General features: G+C 45.3%; 1 protein-coding gene across 6 annotated transcripts in view; it reads left to right on the top strand.

The window, feature by feature from the left end:
• ZNF423 (zinc finger protein 423) overlaps positions 1-18249 on the top strand; it is a 234594-nt gene that overhangs the window by 71888 nt on the left and 144457 nt on the right. For 5 of the 6 annotated variants that reach the window (XR_010070998.1, XM_063334411.1, XM_063334415.1 and 2 more), the window contains one exon: positions 3264-3344. The exons of the other annotated variant lie outside the window; for it this stretch is intronic. Coding sequence is in view for 4 of the 5 variants with exons in the window: in XM_063334411.1 (XP_063190481.1) it covers positions 3264-3344 (81 nt within the window). In the remaining variant the exon portion in view is untranslated. The remainder of the gene's footprint in view (positions 1-3263; positions 3345-18249) is intronic. 6 annotated transcript variants of the gene reach the window in all.

Here is an 18249-nt window from a genome sequence, read left to right on the forward strand (position 1 = left end):
ATATGTATTTAAATCAGAGATTCTCATCCTTCACCTTCCTGGAATTGAATACTCTGTCGTCACTTTTGCCTCCGCATCTATCTAAAATATTTTTAGGCAGTTGCTAATACGGCAGATGTGTAGGTTGAGGCTGGCAGAGGGCAGGAGGGTGAGTTTCTCCTCTGGTGCAGCAGTGTCCCATCCTCTCTCCCCTGAGTGTATATTCCTCCCTGGCCACTTAATTTGTTTGGTAATTAGTCCATGTTTTCTGCTCTTCTTTTTGGGCATAAGTAAAATGATGCTCATCCAAGAAAAATACAGGAAACAGAACTGCAAGGGAGGGAGGGTCAGGCAGGGGCTTCGGCTCGGTCTGAGTCCCCCGAGAGCACCTTCCCCTGTCTTGCTCTGGTCGTGGAGACGAGGTCCCCCTGCTCTCCTTCCCATCTGCTTGCTGGGAGGAAGGACAGAGGGACATTGGGGCTTTTCCCCAGCCTGCCCCCAGGGCTCCTTGTTCTGCACACTCGTTTAAACCCTACATAGGCTGCAAACGTGAATGTGTGTAAAATTGAAAGGCTGCTTCTTTCAGGGTCGTTTCTTGGGCAGCCAACAACAATGGCTTTGGCCTGAGACTTCTGCAAATTCCATTGGTACTCTACTGCAGGGTAGTAAGGAATACATGCCATTGAATAGAAAAATCCTTGTATTCCAAACTGGAAGGCGAGGTGCCGTGTGGACCATGGTCCTTTCCAAAGGAGCCGTCACAGGGACAACTCATTGCCGATGCCATCCCGCCCAGGGAGTGGGACAGACAGGATCCCCCCAGGGCAGTCGGGGGCCATGTAGCCATAGGGCATGTCTCCAGCAGCTCTCCCTGGGCGGCCGCTGCTCCGTCTCCTCAGTGGTGCTGGTACAGCTGGTACAGCCGCTGGTGGTGCTGGGGTTGAGCCACTCACGGTGCTGGGGTTGAGCCCCACCAAAAGAAAGGTTGGTTTTAGCCCAGGTGTCTGCTTGGGTCTGGCTCACTGTGTGGTCCCCAGCACGGCTGTAATGGCACAACTGGGGGAGTGGGCAGGGCAGAGGGGAGTGGGCACTGCTGGCTGGGACGCCAGAGGAGCAACGTAAGGTTATGGGGTTATGACTGGGGACCAACAGCGTTATGAAAAGGAGAATTATTTTTCCTGAGGCAAATATACATTAAAATGTAGCAACCTAGAGATTCAATTCCTATCAATGCAGTCAGTGTTTTCACACCTCAGTTTTTATTTATCCTCAACATAGTATTCTGTTAGTTGAGACTAAGAAAAATGAATTCTATTTTTTGGGACTTATCAAAATAATTTGTAAGTGTTCCCATTGCTAATTTTTGATTGCAGGTAGCATAATTTTGTCTTCTTTTAATGTCTTCACATGTGCTGATGATCTATGAAGATATTTTGTCATAAAAAGGCACCATATAAACATCTGCATATACATGAAATAGGTGCTAATTATCTCCATGTGAGGATATCCTTGTTCCAAAGCAAGAGTGTCTGTTTTCTATTTAGTTTAATCTAGTATCCTGAAGTGATTTAAAGTAAATAGGAAGATTGCATTCATACATTCTGCAATGGGAATGTTTCCATGAAGACAATCTGGAATATTGCTTGATATTTACATATCTTACCTTAAGGAAAAACCCCAACCCTTTCAGCCCCACCAGTTTGTTCGATAGCCATGAGAATTTTTGTTGAAAGCGTGCAAAATGCACGTCTCTGTTCAGTTCATCTGACAAGACTTGCACTACCTGGGTGGAAATACAAGGCCGCATTAGGAAGTGTGGTATTTTTAAAGATTTTTACCCCATAAAATATGCTGTTTGACTGTGTCCTTAGTTACCCTACACTCCTGTTGCCTATAATGCCTGCCTGACACATCTGAGGTGTAATGCAGTGCCTGACCTCTTGGCAAGCTAGGTTTTCATGTCTTAATCTGAAGCAGGGTTTTCAGTCGTGTCTACATGGCTCCAGATCAATACAGGTAATATTTGTAGTGATAATATCACCAGGCTGATAATACAACATAACTAATGACTTCCTTTGGGATACTAAAGTTAGGAAGGTATTGTAGCTCAGGAGTGTTGCAGGATTACAAGAGATCACTCCAAAGAATGGGATAAACCATCCATTTCACTGGAATCCCTTAGAAATTCATTACGGCGCGCTGAAGTTATAATACAGTTTGAACGCAGCTGCTTTGACATGTAAGGAGGTAACAAACAGCCATTTCCCCCCTTGCTTTTTCATGTATTTCAGACTTGTTTCTTTGAGGACAAAACACCACTGAAAGCTAGACATCTCTGGTAGCATAAGTGCATGGCATTCCTTTTGATGTCAGTGTAGTAGAGACGTTCTCCTTCTGACAGAATTAGGTGCCTTTTATACCTTTTGCTCATGACTGATGTCTGTGATTGCAGGTTGTAGGTTTCCAGTGTCTACGGGGATCTGAAAAGGGTCTAAATGGGGGCAGCTTGTAGTGAAAGAACATCACATTTCCTTACCGGCTCATGTCTTCCCTTGTCTCCCCGCTTGCCCCCACAAATGAGCTCTCCTGCAGCAGTCCTGGAAATAGTGCCTTAAACAACTAGCAAGCATCTAGAAAAATACTCTAAGAATAAATAAACACAACTAGTGTATACACCGGATGTGTTAAGATTTAAAATTAATTTAAAACTCACTCATATCCCATGTCCCCGTAACTAGAGAAGACTACGTAATTGCCATCGGCATCATGCGCAGTCTTTTTCTATACACTTTTTTGCACACTGCTGTTCCAGTGTAGGTGTTATAGCACGATGCTATGTTATAGCTTTAGTGACAAGAGTAAAGAATTGCACATGGATTTACAAATTACTGTGTCCTCCAGCCAGCACCAGAGGCTGCGCACATCCGGCAACTCTTCTGCGATATGTCATTGTCTGGTGGCTGATGCCAAGTTGTTGTCTGATGAAAAGTGGCTAAAAAGCCACGAGATTTGCCATTTTGCTTGTGTGTTTTAATCCACCTGCGTTACCCTGGGTTTAGCTCCAGTATTTTATTGTGTTATTTTTGCTTCCTCCACCCATATCACCCACCCCATTCCTCCTATGGGTCAGAATATCTTCATGTAAACGTTTTTTCTTCAGTTTCTCAACTGAAGGTAGAGTGTTTTAAAGAAAACTAGCGCATCAATGAAGTGGACAGAAGTAGGTTTTGGTGGGGTCTCTGAGCATTTCATGAGGTCCTCTTCTGTTGTTGATAACTTTACAGGTTGTCTGTTTCAAACAGCAGCAGAGCTATATATGGATATTGCCAGCTTGGAAGCGGCTGATTTTTCTAAACTACTGTACGGTAGGAACTAGTTTATAATTAAAGTCTTGCAGTTGCTCCTTTTAAATGCCCTGTAACTTGTACACTAGGCTTACGTTTGAAATGAGGTATTGTAACTGTTTCATGCTAGTGTATAATTTTGCATTTTCTTGTATTTCACCTGCTACAAGAATTATAATTGCCATGCAGCCGTGTATGCGGGATGCTTATCCAGAAAACCATACACGGCAGCTTGTCAACAAGTGACGTCTCATGAATGTTTTTGTCAGGTGGTACTTTGTACTTCCCCTGACAAAGAGAGACTTCTTACATGTATTTCCAAAATTAGCCCTCCCCAAAATTGTAATCTTTTGTTGCACCTGATTGGCAAGACGGAGATTTTCTGTCTTTTTGCTGCTGCTGTTGTTGCTTCTTTAAATTAATGAATTACCGATCATCCACCACAAAAGAAACCGAAATACAGTTGTGAAAAAGCAGTGTGGAAACTTAATTATACACCTAGTTTATACAGCTGTGGCTCTAATGACCTACTGGCCCTAATTACTGTGTTGTGGCTCAGTCTGAGTGCTCTTGTCCTTGCCAGAATTCTGCTCCTTTCTCTTAACCTGACTAGTGTTTCAAGCTAAAAAAAATAACAAGTTTCCTTTTTTTGTTCTTGTCTACATTGTCGTGCTGAAATGCAGTTTTCCTTCTTTCCAGAGGTCATAGCAGTGTTTTAAAATTGGCACCAGAAAAGCTCAGTAATATCACAAACTGTAAAAACATGGATTTTCCCTGGAGTCCTCAGTTCTCACTGTCTAGATCTGAAAATGGGCACCGGGGCAGTGTTTTTATTGTCAATCACTTGGAGAGCTCCAAGCGCAGGCTCCTGTCCTTAGCTTGTCCCAGGCGTCCCCTCTCCAGGTGCAGGGCAGCAGGGCTCTCGAGGGCTCGGGCAGCTGCCGTGGCCGCGGTCCCAGCGCTTGGCACGTCTCCCTGTAGGCAGTATTTGTGCCCGTCGGTGCCAAGAGCTCTGAACCCCCAGATCATTGCAGGGGTGTGTGTGGCTGGGTGGTCCGGCTCCCCCGGCTGCTGTCACACAGGTGACGTTTGAGTTTACCTGGAGGTTCCCCCCCAGCCTGCGAGGAGGCTTCTTCCAGGACTTGTGCCTCCACAGACCAGAAAATCAGTGTGCCAATAAGGTGCTGGGCTGCCTGGCTTTCTACGCAGGTACGCAGTGAATTATGTATTTATCGTGTAGAACATAAAGTGTATTCCTGTATCTGAATTTGGATCTGAAGTCAAACAGAAGCACAGCTGCAAATTTAAAGACAAACAAGGCATACGGTAACCTTTGCTGATACCAAGGTTTATGAGCGCGTCCTGTGCAATGTGTTTCCTGAACTGCCGCTTGCCGTGGGGCACTGAAAGCTGTGGGCTGCTTGGCTTGCTGGCCGCCAGCACTGGCTCTGCACCACGCAGGGTGTTCGGCGTGAGTAGGGGCTGTCTACAAAGGTGCTTTTAGTGTAGCATTTAATATTCTGCATATGTTTGTGGAAGTTGTGCAAAGTGTTATGCTCCCTAACAGCGTTGCTTACCCGGCAGGTCGGAGGGTCGTCCGGCAGGTGAAGGTAGGTGAGCCCCCCCAGCTGCTCCGCTCCAGCCCCAGCCCTTTGGCATGGGGCGGTGTTAGAGGGGACTGAGCCTCAGCAATTCTCTCCTGGCTGCCTCTCGCATTCTGCAGGGGTGATGGTGCCTATAAGGGTTTGTGGGGGGGACGGGACACGTGAATTTAAAACAATGCTTGCTCGCCATAAACACCCAGCTCAGGATATGCTTTGTGGCCTCACGGAGGGTCTCCCGCAGTGGGGGCACGGCGGCGAGCCCACAGCAGATCCCCAGACGCAGAGGAGCCGGGGCGAGGAGCCGGGCAGTGTGCTCGCCGATAAGAGCGTGCCAGTGCGCCAGGCGCCGCCCCCAGCAAATCGCCACTGCCACCTTTGTGTCTGGGTCCCCCTGGGGACGGTGGCAAGGGAGGCAGAACCAGGCACTGTGCGTGCAGATAGGAGCGCTGCCAGCATGGCTGCGGGCGGTTTGGTTGCATATAACCAAAACCCCTGGTAGAAGAGGAGGTAATGAGCTATCCCTACCCCTTTCTCAGCCTCCACGTAGCCAGCAGTTGTCCTGGATGGGCCGGCTATGCGTTCTGAGGCTGCACAAACATTTCTTAGCAATGATGATGTCTTTTCTTAAGCAGCATATGTTTTACATGCAGGAAGAACGTTTTTCCCTGTCCCTTTTAAATATATGGCCCAGTGAGGAGCTGAGGATGACACGTTAGCATGCTTGTATTGGCAAGGGACTGTTTCATTCTTGCTACTTTAATTGAGTTCTTTTATCTACTTTTATCTAGTTCAAAAAGTAGTCTGCAAAGTAAGCACAGGTACACATGAAAATGGATAGAGGAGAAATGGGTGCATGTTTTAAACGAGGCCTCTTAAAGAAAGCATGTGTCCTTTTGAAGTCTTGACCAGTTTGGCACTTGGCTGTCTCAGAAGCCACTCTCACCTTCTGATATGTTGCTGCACCAGAAATGGGGTGATGAACAAAGACCGATGCACCTCAAACACTGCGAAGCAGGAGCTAGCTGCCAGGTGCCAGCCATGAGAGCTCCCACCTGTGACCTGTGTTTGGGATCTGGAGGCTGTCCGGCTCCCCCCTGCACCACCCCAGGGCTCACGCAGCCCCTCTGGGACACCAGGGGTGCCCGAGCTCCACCTCCCCTTCTCCTCCTGCTTCGGATTGCTGTTTGCAAAGGATAATCCATCACCATGTTAGAGCAGAGGGAGTATTGTGTGAGTCTGAGGAGGGCAGGGATGTATTTCAGCAAAAAATAGAAATCTAAGTAAATAATACATTTTTTTTTGAAAAAGAGAGGGGAGGGGTTAGAGTGGAAGGGCTCCTTCCAGGGCTGGAGCCTGCCGAGTGCTGCAAGGGCAGCTGTGCCCACAGGGAGGAGGATCACGGCTGTCCCAGCATTCACCCACGTCCCAGGGTTGTAGACAAAACCCAATATGTGAAACTCAATTCAGAGATGCAGTGAGGATAGCCTGGAGACTACAACAGATGCGTGCTTGTTATACAGTGGCCTTTAATAATGCCTTAGAGAGCTTGGTGGAGGATGTGCTGGGGTTGTCCTGTCCCAGACAGGCAAGAGCATAGATTGTTTGTGGCTAGGATGCTGCTGAAGGGTGTGCATTGCCTTCCTGTGGGGTGTTGAGGGACAAAACTGCCTTGGCCGTATCAATAGCCTTGGCGGATTCAGAGCCGTCAAGATCTTCAGACTACAGATGTGAACAGTGAACGAGAGGTGCACTGAAAGTCTGCTTTTTTTCCTGATTTCTTCCCCTATCCCTTAGCAGACCATCGGGTAAGTAGTCTTCATTTAAGGATAGCTGTACTGAGCCAGCCTGATGGTCCCATAGCACTGTTTCCCCAGAATATTCTCCTAGCTGTCAGCGAATTTATCTGGGCATTTCTTGGTGCTCTTCATTTAAATTCCTCAGATAATCTTCTTCCATGAATTTCCACTTTGAAGTTTCTTGTTGAAGCAAGGTATACATTTATCATTTCCCACGGTGGGAACCCAGAGTTCAATTATGCATTGGGGAAAAGTATCCCCTTTTGTTCACTTCAGCTTTGTCACCTGCTTTCATTTGATACCGTCCGGTCCTTCTGGTGGAGAAGACAGTGAGTGATTGCCGCTTTTCCACCTTCTCCACCCACTCATGCCTGAGCAGACTTCTTTTGCTGCCCCCTCCACTGTCTCCAAATCCATTTTTGCAATCCTCTTACTGATACCTCCTGTATCTTGACCCAGAGTAAGAGACTGAGGCATGTGGCGATAGGACAGCAAGTGGGTAAGGTATCTCTTCCATCACTGGTGCTAGAGATGTGGTCATGTTTGCGTGCCTGTCCTGGTTCCCGAGCAGGAGGCAAGGGATAGTACTTGTCCTGGTGTGAAGACCTGGCAGACAGAAAGATGGTGTCTGGCCGTGTAGGGAAAAAACAATTAAGACTTCAATGTTTATTAAGAAAAAAGCAACCAGCAGTGCATTTCAAGCACTCATCACACAACATAATTTTGTTGTTGGAAGTAGTGGGATTAAAAAAGTCTTTCTAATGTTGATTTCTTTTAGTTTGTACAATATAAATGGGGTTTTTAAAAAGAAATCAATTAAAAATAGAGGAAATGTGTGTACAAACATTGTCAAGAATTCCTATCTTTCATTTTTTTAAAACAAGCTCTAGAAAAAATCCCCACAGAAGTTCTGTAGTGCATATTTGAATGCTTTTGTTGTAGCCTCATTAAACTTGGCTTGTCTGCAGATACAGCTGGCATGTTATTAACTGTGCTCCAGGCTTGGGGAAGCCAGAAAGCAGCCTCCACCCCCCAGTGCCGGCTGGCTTTAGGGAAACGTGCCAGTATGGGTTGGTCCTCTTCAGCTGGCTGGCTTTGGGAGCACTCGCTAGAGCATCTCCGCATGGCCTCTGGGTCTGGGAGCCCAGGGCTCAGCCTGCCTCAAGCGCCGACTCGAGAGAGGGCTCTGCGGCGTCATCCGTGCCGGCCGGCAGCCCGCACCCGTGCACCACGGCGGTCGCCTGTGAGCAGGATGGATCCACCAAGGTATGTGGCCTCCTGTGGACAATCTCAGGCAGGTGCCTGTGTTCCCCGTAGGGCTCTTCTGCCTTTCTTTACTGTGCGTTGGCAAGAAGCAAATTAGCAATCATCTGCCAAATAGTTTCTCTGTTCTGAACGAACTCGTTATTGGACTGAACCAGTCAAATAAATTGAATAAGGGAAATATTTTCCCTATACCTGCCGGAGAGGCTGTTGCTCTCCACACTGGGTTTGCACATCAGAAGACCTCCACCAGAGGTCTAAGCAGCTTCTGTCTTTCTTCAAAGCTTTGGCAAGAAGTATGTTACCTCTTGAATGCTGTTTCATTGAAGTAATTTTAATAGAAGCTTTTAATGGTAAGGTGAATTTTTAAAATAGATTTCATATTTAATTCAAAATTGTTGAAAATATATTCAGTAGAAATTTAAGTTAAACAATGTGTATTAAGTATAGGTAATGTTATTCAAAATTCTTGCTTATTACAACCAGCTTTCATTGCCTTAACTAATAAAAAATTGATCTGGGCTTTTCAAGGCACTTGGTCTGTTTGTGTTAAATACTTCTTAGGGCATTTGAGCACTTCATACTCTTTAAAAATTTAGACTAGCACGTCCTTTCTGCCATAAGGAAGTACTATTCTTACTTTTATCATCATGAATTCAAGAAGTCATCGCTCTACTTTGACTTGAGTTTTGACTGTTACTGGAAGGGGTCTTCCTTCCGTCTCCTACCTTATGCTGATAGAAGGTTTGTGTTGCCTTTGGGAGCCGACATTGCTGACAATTAAAAGGATTCATTTTTAGTCTGTGCAGCTTCTGGATCTGGTGCCCTATGGAGCTGCACAAGGTAGGGACAAGAGGTTAGGCTTTGGGTGAGGATTCAAGACCTTCTCTCTTAACAGCCTGACTTATTTTGAATGAGAATGACTGTAACTCTGGCTTCACCAATTTGCCTAATAACATGCTTGAAATTGGTGGAAGAGCCAAGGTCATTAGTCCAAGATGGGTTTCATTGTAGGTGACACCTATAACCAGGGGGGTGAGCTTCCTCTTGAAGGAACCATTTCTTTGGCCTGTGGGTCCATCTCTTTAGGCTTCTTTAAAAATCTTTCTCAGCAAAATGGTGAAAAACTTTTTGGCTCCTGCTTAAGTTGCTACTCAATTACTGTTAGCCTTGCTGAGGAGGACATAAGGGAAGGCTGAAGAAGCCCATTGCTTTTCTCTTCTCCAGGGAATCTGTTACATTAAACATTTGAATAGATTTTTGAACGTAATTCCCAGTCATTTCCTCTACAGTGAACTCAGTTCACTCATGCAGACTTTGTACTTAATGATATCTCTTAAAATAAATGAGATTGGATATAATTTATATTAAATGGTCATTTTAGAAATCTACATCTACTAATTATTCATTAGAAAATTTGGAAAGATTGAAGTAGAATAAATTCCCTTTATGACCTCGCAGCCTACAGAAACATAAATATATACACCTGTGTTGATTTTCTGTGAGTAAACTGAATGCAGGTGATTTACTGGACTCCAAGAATAGTTTAAGCAGATTTGAATTTCATTGTTCAATCTGCATCAATAAACCATAGCAACCAACTAAGCCAAAAATTCAACACGCCTCTAGGACAGTTTTTTAGTGTTTACGTTGATGCTCAGCTTGTGGTCTGTCTCTGCATCGTATGGGATTTTGCTTTTGTGAGCTCTTCTGGTTGTTTCCTCGGGGTGATCACTCTCTTCCCTGCCCTCTCCCCGTTGTCTGTGCTGGTGTCCCTGTGGGCTCCCTCCTCGAAGGCTGGTTTCTTTGCTCCTTTCTGGGCTGCCACCATGTTGCATCTTGCTCGCGGCAACCTGCTCCCTGACGCTGTGCTGGCATTTGCCCTTTCCTGGCCCCGCACGTAACTGAGTTGCTTCACAGTTTATACATTTAAGTTACACCTTACCTAGTGTTACTGTTTTCTCCTTTACTCTCAGCCGCAGTTGCTCTTTCGTCCGTTGTCCAGAGCCAGCTCTTCCTTGGGGCTCCGTACACATGCAGAGCCTTCCTTGAACCGTCCCACAGGGACCAGCATCTGCAGATCTCCTCGAGGTGCTGCGAGAAATCAGACTGCTCCATGTGCTTCTTCACAGGCAGTCTCAGTTAGGTTCAAAGGAGCTAAAGATGTGTGTTTGTCAAATCTTTGTTCACGAAACAGCAAATGATGTAATTTGCATTCAGATCGCATCCAGCTCCAAGCTGGATAGCTGCTTCATCTCACCTTACAGCCCTTCTCTGCTCCTTCCCCTCTTACAGACACTTCCTGGAGTTTGTTTTACAAGAGCTGTTTCATGTAGGAATTGTATTCCATTAGGTGTTTCAATGGCATCCCGTGTAACTGGGTTTGATTTTGACCGCAGCCTCTGGTACATGGAAATAAAGCAGAGAGAATTCCTTGCTTTTTTGGAGGATAAACTGTCATCTTTAGGAGGCAGTCACAACACTGCTGCATTCCTCACACAAATAAGACAAATTTTACACAAATTTGGAGCAAAAGAAAGTGAAAATGAGTAGTATTTTCTTGTTTCATAGCTTAAATGAGAGAATACTGAGTTTTCTGCCTGCCAGTTTAAACTCTGGAAATGCAAATATCAGAAGGGAAGATGCTCTTTCTCTCGATAACTAGGTATACACATACATATCTATAATGTACAAAATGCTTCATTTTATTTTAATCAGTTCCGTTTTGAAGACCTGACCAGCTAAAATTTGCTGTATTGGAAATAACGTTATTGGGGGGGAGCATCAGTCTTGATTAAAAGAGGAATGAGGAGAGCCAGTCCTTACAGCAAGTTGGGGGGAGTGATTTTGCGAGAGGTACTGGAGTTGGGAAAAGTGCAATCGGAGTTAGCAAAAGTGTCTGCTTTTCCAGTGGCTGCCCCAGTAATTGGCCGTGCGTGTCTGGATCACCGAGTGACAGGCGGGAGGCTCAGCTCTTGGAGAGCCTGGCCACTCCGAGCAGGGGGAAGAGGGAGGGAAGGAGGATGGGGAGAAGAAACAATTTGTGAACTTGCCCCTTTTGAGATAGCAAATGCTCCTCTCCCTGTGCCCAGGATCATTGCTGAGCAGCCGGCAGCTGCATCCCGCTCTCCTGCTGCTGTCAGCGAATGTCACTGTGGGAACTTCAGTAGTTTCAAGGAGTCACTATTTGTACACAGGGAATAGAGGAAACTCATGGGTAGAAACATTGTGGTGTGTGGGCTGCTCTGGATTTTACTCTGAGGAAGAAGATCTCCACAAATGTTTTAAATTAGGCTGTCCTTGATAATTTTGGTGGTATGGAGCCCAACCAAAATTTCAGGAAAAAACAAGTTGCTCTGTTAAAGCAGATATGAAAAAAATGAAGGGCTTAACTTTTGTCCTGAGGGTGATAAAACAGCACCACACAGCTGAAAATCAATCTGACCTTCACCCACGTGATGCTGTTGTCTCAGTCTGTCTTTCATTTCCTTTGGTTGAGTGAAGGCCATGGCATTCAGTAGGGAGAAAAGCCAGAGGGAGGTGGGGAGAATCCTGTTTTCTCTGGAAAGGCTTCGGTGCTTGCATAAGTTGACTCTGAAAAGAGAGTTGCTGTAAAACTTTGAATTATTTCATTAAATTAAAAAAAAAAAAGTTCCTTTTTCTCCTAATAGCCAGCAATCACATTAAGGTAGAGAAGATCTATGCTGTTAAAAAAAAAAAAAAAAAAAAAAAGGAAAAAGAAAAAAAGGAAGTGTTTGTGATATAAAACATTCTGTTTTAATTAAGCCTAGAATTAGCCAGTGACGGTATTTTGAAAAGAAGGCTTCATGCAGCAACAGGAAACCTGCACATTCATTTAAAAACAGAAATTTGTACCCAAAGGGGAGAAAAAAGTCCAATTATTTTTCCCAGAGATATTTTAACATTCTGTGTTGCAGGCTTTGCAGAAACAAGGAGAAGGTACCCAGATACACGTATATTTACATCTACATCAATAAACCAACAGTTAGGGCTTGTGTATAAACAATATTATTGATTTTCAAAATAGAGGTACAATTTCAAGTGGTGAACTACTCATTTTACTCAACATCCTGCAGCAAGTGGTTCCCACCTCATTTTCCCGAAGACAGAGAATGAACTAAATGAATGGGTAAAATTCCGTGCAGAATTTAATTCTATTAAAAACTACAGCACCAACAAAAGGGAAAGCGATGTGCATAAGCACTGGTGTTGTTTTTTACATCTTGAAAGCAATTAAAAGTGCAATTCATAGCTATTCATTCAATCCCCTGCTTCTTTCATCCTTATTTCATTTAAATGCGACCCAGAGCCAAAAAAAGTTGCCAGATATTTCTTTTGGAAAACAGCAAGTTTTACACGCCGCCTTTACAAAACTGAGATTGCTGTAAGTTCTGGCTACCCTACCCTGCACTTTTCCTGACACATCTCATCGCAGGCAGGTAACGTCCTTTCGTGTCACACTCATAAACTACTCTTGCTTTATATTTTTGTGCTATAGATACCCTAGCTACTGCAGCATGGAGAGAGTTAGGGATATCTGCCGTTTTCCTTGTTCAGTAAATGTTGCCTGTTCTAGGAAGGTCTATAGGAAATGCCAACTTCTTGTTAAAAAGATAGAGATGGAGATTGGATTTAGATTAGAGATTAATCCCTGCTCCGTAAAGGTTAAGAATGAAACAGTTTGTTCATTAATCTATTTGGGATGGTGGAGATTAATTTCTGACTAGAGCTTTTTATTTAAGTAAGTGTGGTTTGTCTGATGTGCCAGCCATCGCAGACACTATTTTATGTGGTATTAACAAAAAAAGAAAAAAGAACAGCAAATGTAAAAGATGTTGGGACCTTTTCCTGGCGAGCTCTGCTACTCAGGTCTCCATGAGATATGCCAAAATGCTATTTGCATAAATGTAGAATTTAATAAGTTATCATTCTGATTAACGCCATTAACTGCTTAACTACTGTAGAAATTGGCTTCCAAAGTTGCTAGATGGTAGCTGTTGCTCTCCACGTCATTCCATTTGCTGTCTCGCTGGGGATAATGGTATGCAAGGGAAAGCAAGAAGGTCAAGGATCTTTTTGTTTAGTCTCTTTACACATTAAAAGTTCTATTATGTGTTTGTATTGCATGTGGTTTCCAGTCTGTTGGCTACAATGCTTTCAAAATCCATTGATGATGAGTTTGTGAAGCTAAATATATCTTGTGGGTTATGACTACCAAGCTATCACGTTGTGTAGCAGTCAGGGCCAATATTTAACAAGTGTTTTTCAGAATGAGGAATTTGGAAACCGAGTCAAACGATCTTACAAAAGGGTTAACAGAAATGCTAATATAGAAGATGACAGCAAATGCCTGGTCTGTGCTGAGGGTGGGGGTGTTTGGAGCTATGCTATGCTATTTGTGGGGAAGTGGTTCTCAGGTTGGGGCTTTTTTATGGGTTTTTCTGGGGGTGGGGGAGGGCTGCGGTATTGTGAATGACACAGCCGCCACAGAGCTGAATGGGATTGAAAAAAGCGGTGTCCTCTACAGCCATCCCGTTCTCTGCCCCGGCACCGAGTAGGTGCAGCGTGCTGTGGTGGGGGTGTGCGTGGGGGCCCCGGGGGGGCTCGCCCCACGGCTCCCCGCTGGCCCCTTGCCCGCCCCCCCCCCCCCCCCCCCCGCCGGAGCCCAGCCGCCCGCCCGTCCCCCCGCCGCTGGCAGGGCAGTCGGGCTCCGCAGAGACCTCGCTGCTGCTTCTTGCCCGACATTTAAGGGAATGCAAAAGCAGACTGCAGGATGCAGCCACATCCTAAGGGCTGGCACAGCCGCCTCGCTTGTTTTCACTCTCCAGCTAGTAGACTGACCTTTTAAAAAAACAGTTTCAGCTGCTGGGAGGCACTGACAATAGCTTTAATAGGTTTCATTTTGGTATGAAATAGCTACGGTCACGTTCTGATAACGCAAACTAGCAGCCATAAGCGTGGCAACAACGGGTCATGTTTTAGCTGATTGTTTCAGGCCGTGTACAAACTCAGGCAGATGTCACTGCCTCCCTGCCAGGCGTTAGCACAAGGTACTCATTTTCTTCTAAAATGAAAGCAGGGATTTTATTTTTTTGGAGTGATTTGTGTTCTGACTGCATGAGTACCTTCACACCTGTCAGTTGAATCCAGTGTGTTCGTTCCCAAGGGTAACCTGACATCTGGGAAATTCTGCCTCAGCCCAGACTGATCCCCTTCGCAGCGTCATTGGTATTTTGAATTGAAATGGAGTTACACCATCACACATCATCCTTTGCATTATTCTGTTCTGCTCCAGTATATTCCTGCTTTTATAACTTTCGGTTTAAATCCCGCTCTCGGGCTGTTTCAGGAGTGGTGCAGTTATCTTTAAGCTGTCTTGCTTTTCACTGTGGGGCTGGTAAGCTCAAAAACATCTGCAGGCAGGGTCAGTCCAGCTTGCTGGTCTTTAGAGGATATTTACAAAGTTTCATAAGGCTTGGACCCATACCCACACCCATCCTAGATGCAGTGTCTACAGATTTATCCCCGAGAGCCTCTTACAAGCTTTGTTTGTATTACTATCTAGAGCTATCCCACTGCAGAAATCCTCAGGAGAGAGAAGTGGTCAAGAGTGCTTAGAAACATCTGCTAAAAATTCAGACAAACACTGCACTGTCACTAGAAGCAGTTAGGATGGGGCGAATGAAATTTATCATGTGGTGCTACAGGAAAAAGGGACATTTTTCTTGTTCTTTTACTTTTCCTTAAAAATCGATAGTTTGGTCAGTAGATATAGGAAAATGCCCCTGCAGAGCACACTTGGGGCGGAGAGCTGCTTTTTACCAATGTCACAAACTCACTTGAGAGCCAAGCCTCGCGGTCTTGCGGGAGCGCTGTTTCCAGAGTACTCACGTTTGATTCATCACACGCTTTCTACTTTCAAGAAACCCTGCATTAATTGCGCAGACCTAGAAAGTGGCGACATCAGGAGATAAAGTGACTTCACTGTGACTTTTCTATTGCTTGCCATACTTAGGCAAAAGGGAAGACAAAGTTGTAGCAACAAACCTAATGGATGAACTCTCTGACTAGTTGCTGGTTTGTGTGTGGCTGCGTACTGGATTCGGTGAGTACTTGAGAAATACTGGCATTTGTCCCCGATGATGTGTCATGATGTTACAGGCAATTTGGCAGAAAAAAAAAAAGTTTTCGTATATGTGATGCTGGACTTGCTATGATGTTGTGCTGCTTCATTGCAGTAGTCCAGCTCAGCCCCCCAACCACCCCCGTTCCCCATAGAGCACCCTCGCCTCCCTGGCCTGTCCTCTGCCTACAAGCAAGGCAAGAGGCAGCATGTGCTGTGCTGGCTGGCCGGGAGGCACACGCATGGACCGGCCCGAGAGCTGTGCTTGCTCCGATAAACGCTGACTCTGTTCTTAGCCTTTCTCTCAGCAGAGACGTGAACTGGGGTTTCTGTCCTACCCAATCGAAGGTAGGTTCGCCAATCGTATAGAAACTCAATTTCTATAAGAGAAACTCAATTTCTCTCTGAGCCCTCTATCCCCAGTCCGGTGTGATTCAGAAGTTAATAGGAAGGGACAAACAGTTAAGACATATGACAGGCAATATGATCACATAAACCTTGTTTTCTTAGGATGCCAGGCTGAAAAAAATATCACAAAGCTCTTGGGAATAAATGAGTCACTTCAGATTGCGACTTGATGGACAACGTTGGCTTTGTTATCACTCTGCAGGTAGCGAGGGGATAGGGTTAGGGAGAATTTCCAGAAATGTAGGAGAGTCGTTACTAGAAAGGTAAAGCCTCCTCTGCCACGCATCCCCCGTAGTGGACCCCGCATTACCCTGGTCCCTCCTCCTTTTGGGAGCCTTTTGAGGAAAAGTCTCCTGTGACAGGAACATCTCTCAGGTCTTTTCTTCTGTGAGCTGCCAGGTGAAAGAATGGGGCTAGAGAACAAAAGATGTTCAGATACCGCAGACAAGCTTTTGTAGGATCTGCCACGTCAGCTGTCTCTTATAAGGTCTGCTGTATTTTCTGTTGATGGTGCTCTTCCCCCGAGGATTTCCCCACACCTGGGAACGCCTGCCATAACCCGCACTGATATTTTCCTCAATGCCTTTCATTTCTGCATACAGATGGAGCTGGGATATCACACACTGTCCTTGCCCTTATTCTGTTCTGCTCCTTGGCAGTCCCAGCTTTCCTGGCTGGGAGCTTTCATCCCACCCCCCTCTCAACCTTTTTCAGGAGGGGCTCTGCAATTATTTATGAGCTAGCTTGTCCCGTTTTTCTGACATTTTCAGTGTACTCTGCAAAGAGGAAAGCTAAGTATGTGTTCTCTGGTTTTACAGGGAACAGAAAACTAGAAGTAAATGTTGCTGGTCTGTGTTAGCAAGATATTTCGGTTTTTTAGGAGGCAGGGAATCGTCCCTTTAATATCATTGGTCTTCTGAGTGGAAAAAGTCTTAGTGGTCTGTAACCACCTCTTGCCTTTGATGTGTTTGGAGATCTTGGAAGGGCAGGCAGCCAACTCGCTTGCATGCTTGTCAAGGTGGGGCTGTTTGTCCTTAGTCTGTATTCCTCCTCGCCATCCTTAAGAGGATTTTGTCTCTCCTTCCTCCTGCCACGTGTCAGAATAAGCAGCACACTGATTTACCTCCTTCTCCTTCCACTTCTTGTGCTCTAGGGCTCTAGATTTTCCAAAATACATCATGGTAAGAGGCGAAGATGTAATGATTTGGGCATCGTAGCTCTTCCAGATGCACCCTTAACTTCTCTGAATGCAATAAATGACTATTAAAGCTGAAAAGCAGCATTTTCTCATTTTGCTGCTGCAAGTAGGTGGGAGGAGTGGCTAACTGCTCCTCTGGCAGTAGTAAAGTGGACAGGCTTGTCTGCTGCCCAGTACTACAAGCTGGATGATGCACTTACCTATTCACTTCATCCTGCACCACATCGATGTTTTGCTTGCCTACATGCATTGCATATGTGTGAAAGAATTATAGGTCTCCTGTCTACCTTCTCTTCCAAAGATAACTAAAAATACAGAGTCTCTTTTAAGGAGAAATGTATTCCCCCTCCAACGTTATGCACACAGAAATCAAATTTCTTTTGATTTTGACCAACCTTAGATAAAACCTGATGGTTGCCGCTGAATCTCACTTGAGTTTTTCATTAAAACTGTTCAAAGCAAAACAGAGGGTGGAGGATCTCATGTGAGCCAAAACTAACCTCCCTGTTCCTGCCAGTGGAGTTGTATTGCCAAATTTCACACAGCCGTGCTCTCTAGCACCTCCTTTGAACACGAGTGTGGTTCTGGAGGCCGTTTTGAAGCTCCCACTTGAAACACTTTCTGTGAGCTAGTGGAGCATTTTCTGGCACTTAAGCTTCTGTATCTGGTGGCTGTTTGTGCTATACTGAGCAGTGAGTCAGGGCTTGCTAGAGGAGAAAAAAAGGATTTCTTAGAAAACCTTTCAGAAAAGCTAAGGTTGCTTTTCAGCTGGAAGTGCTGTTGGTGTCTGTGGTGAAATTGGTGTGGCAAGTGACCTCTGCAGTGCTTCTAAGAACTGCCAGATAGTGTTGTAGCTCATCTGAATACTCTTTTTGTATGATTTTTGTGGCCAGTGACTTCCTCCTAGTATAGGATATTTCTTTCATATTTTTCACTATCTGGACTGCTGGATATGGGGACTTGTTCCTTGCTACACTTTTATTCTTAATTATATACTTGAATTACAAAAGTGCAAAAGCCCTCACCTCCTGCTGAAATCTTGAGGAACTATGAGTGTTCATCATCTCAAACAGTCAAGTAATTATGCTTCAGACTTCACTCTGAGTTGGTTCTTTTTCGTAGCTTACCAGATCATGAATGTTTCAGTTGGCTGGCTCTGAATTCATGACAGCAGTACAAGTTAACAGAACTGAATGTGCTACTACAGTCTCCCAGCCAGCTTCTCTGTGACGTTAGCGTTTGGGATACACCAGCGGCGCAGAGATGGCACTGCAGGGTGGGTATGTGTGTGTCTGAGCGAGCAGGTAATGGGCACAGTGAGGGTACTGCTGAGTGCTCCTCAGCTCAGGCAGGTCCCCAGATCACCATCTGGGATTCCCCACAGTGGGGCTGAACAGTCTGCGTTGGTGCCTTGGCTGCTGGGACTCCGCTGCTGTCACAAACCAAATTAAAACTGGGTTGGATGTGGGCAGAGCCCAATGCAGACACCCTTCCTGGTGCGGTGGGGCGGTCC

Source organism: Chroicocephalus ridibundus, chromosome 4 (assembly GCF_963924245.1).
Source record: "Chroicocephalus ridibundus chromosome 4, bChrRid1.1, whole genome shotgun sequence".
NCBI lineage: Eukaryota > Metazoa > Chordata > Aves > Charadriiformes > Laridae > Chroicocephalus > Chroicocephalus ridibundus.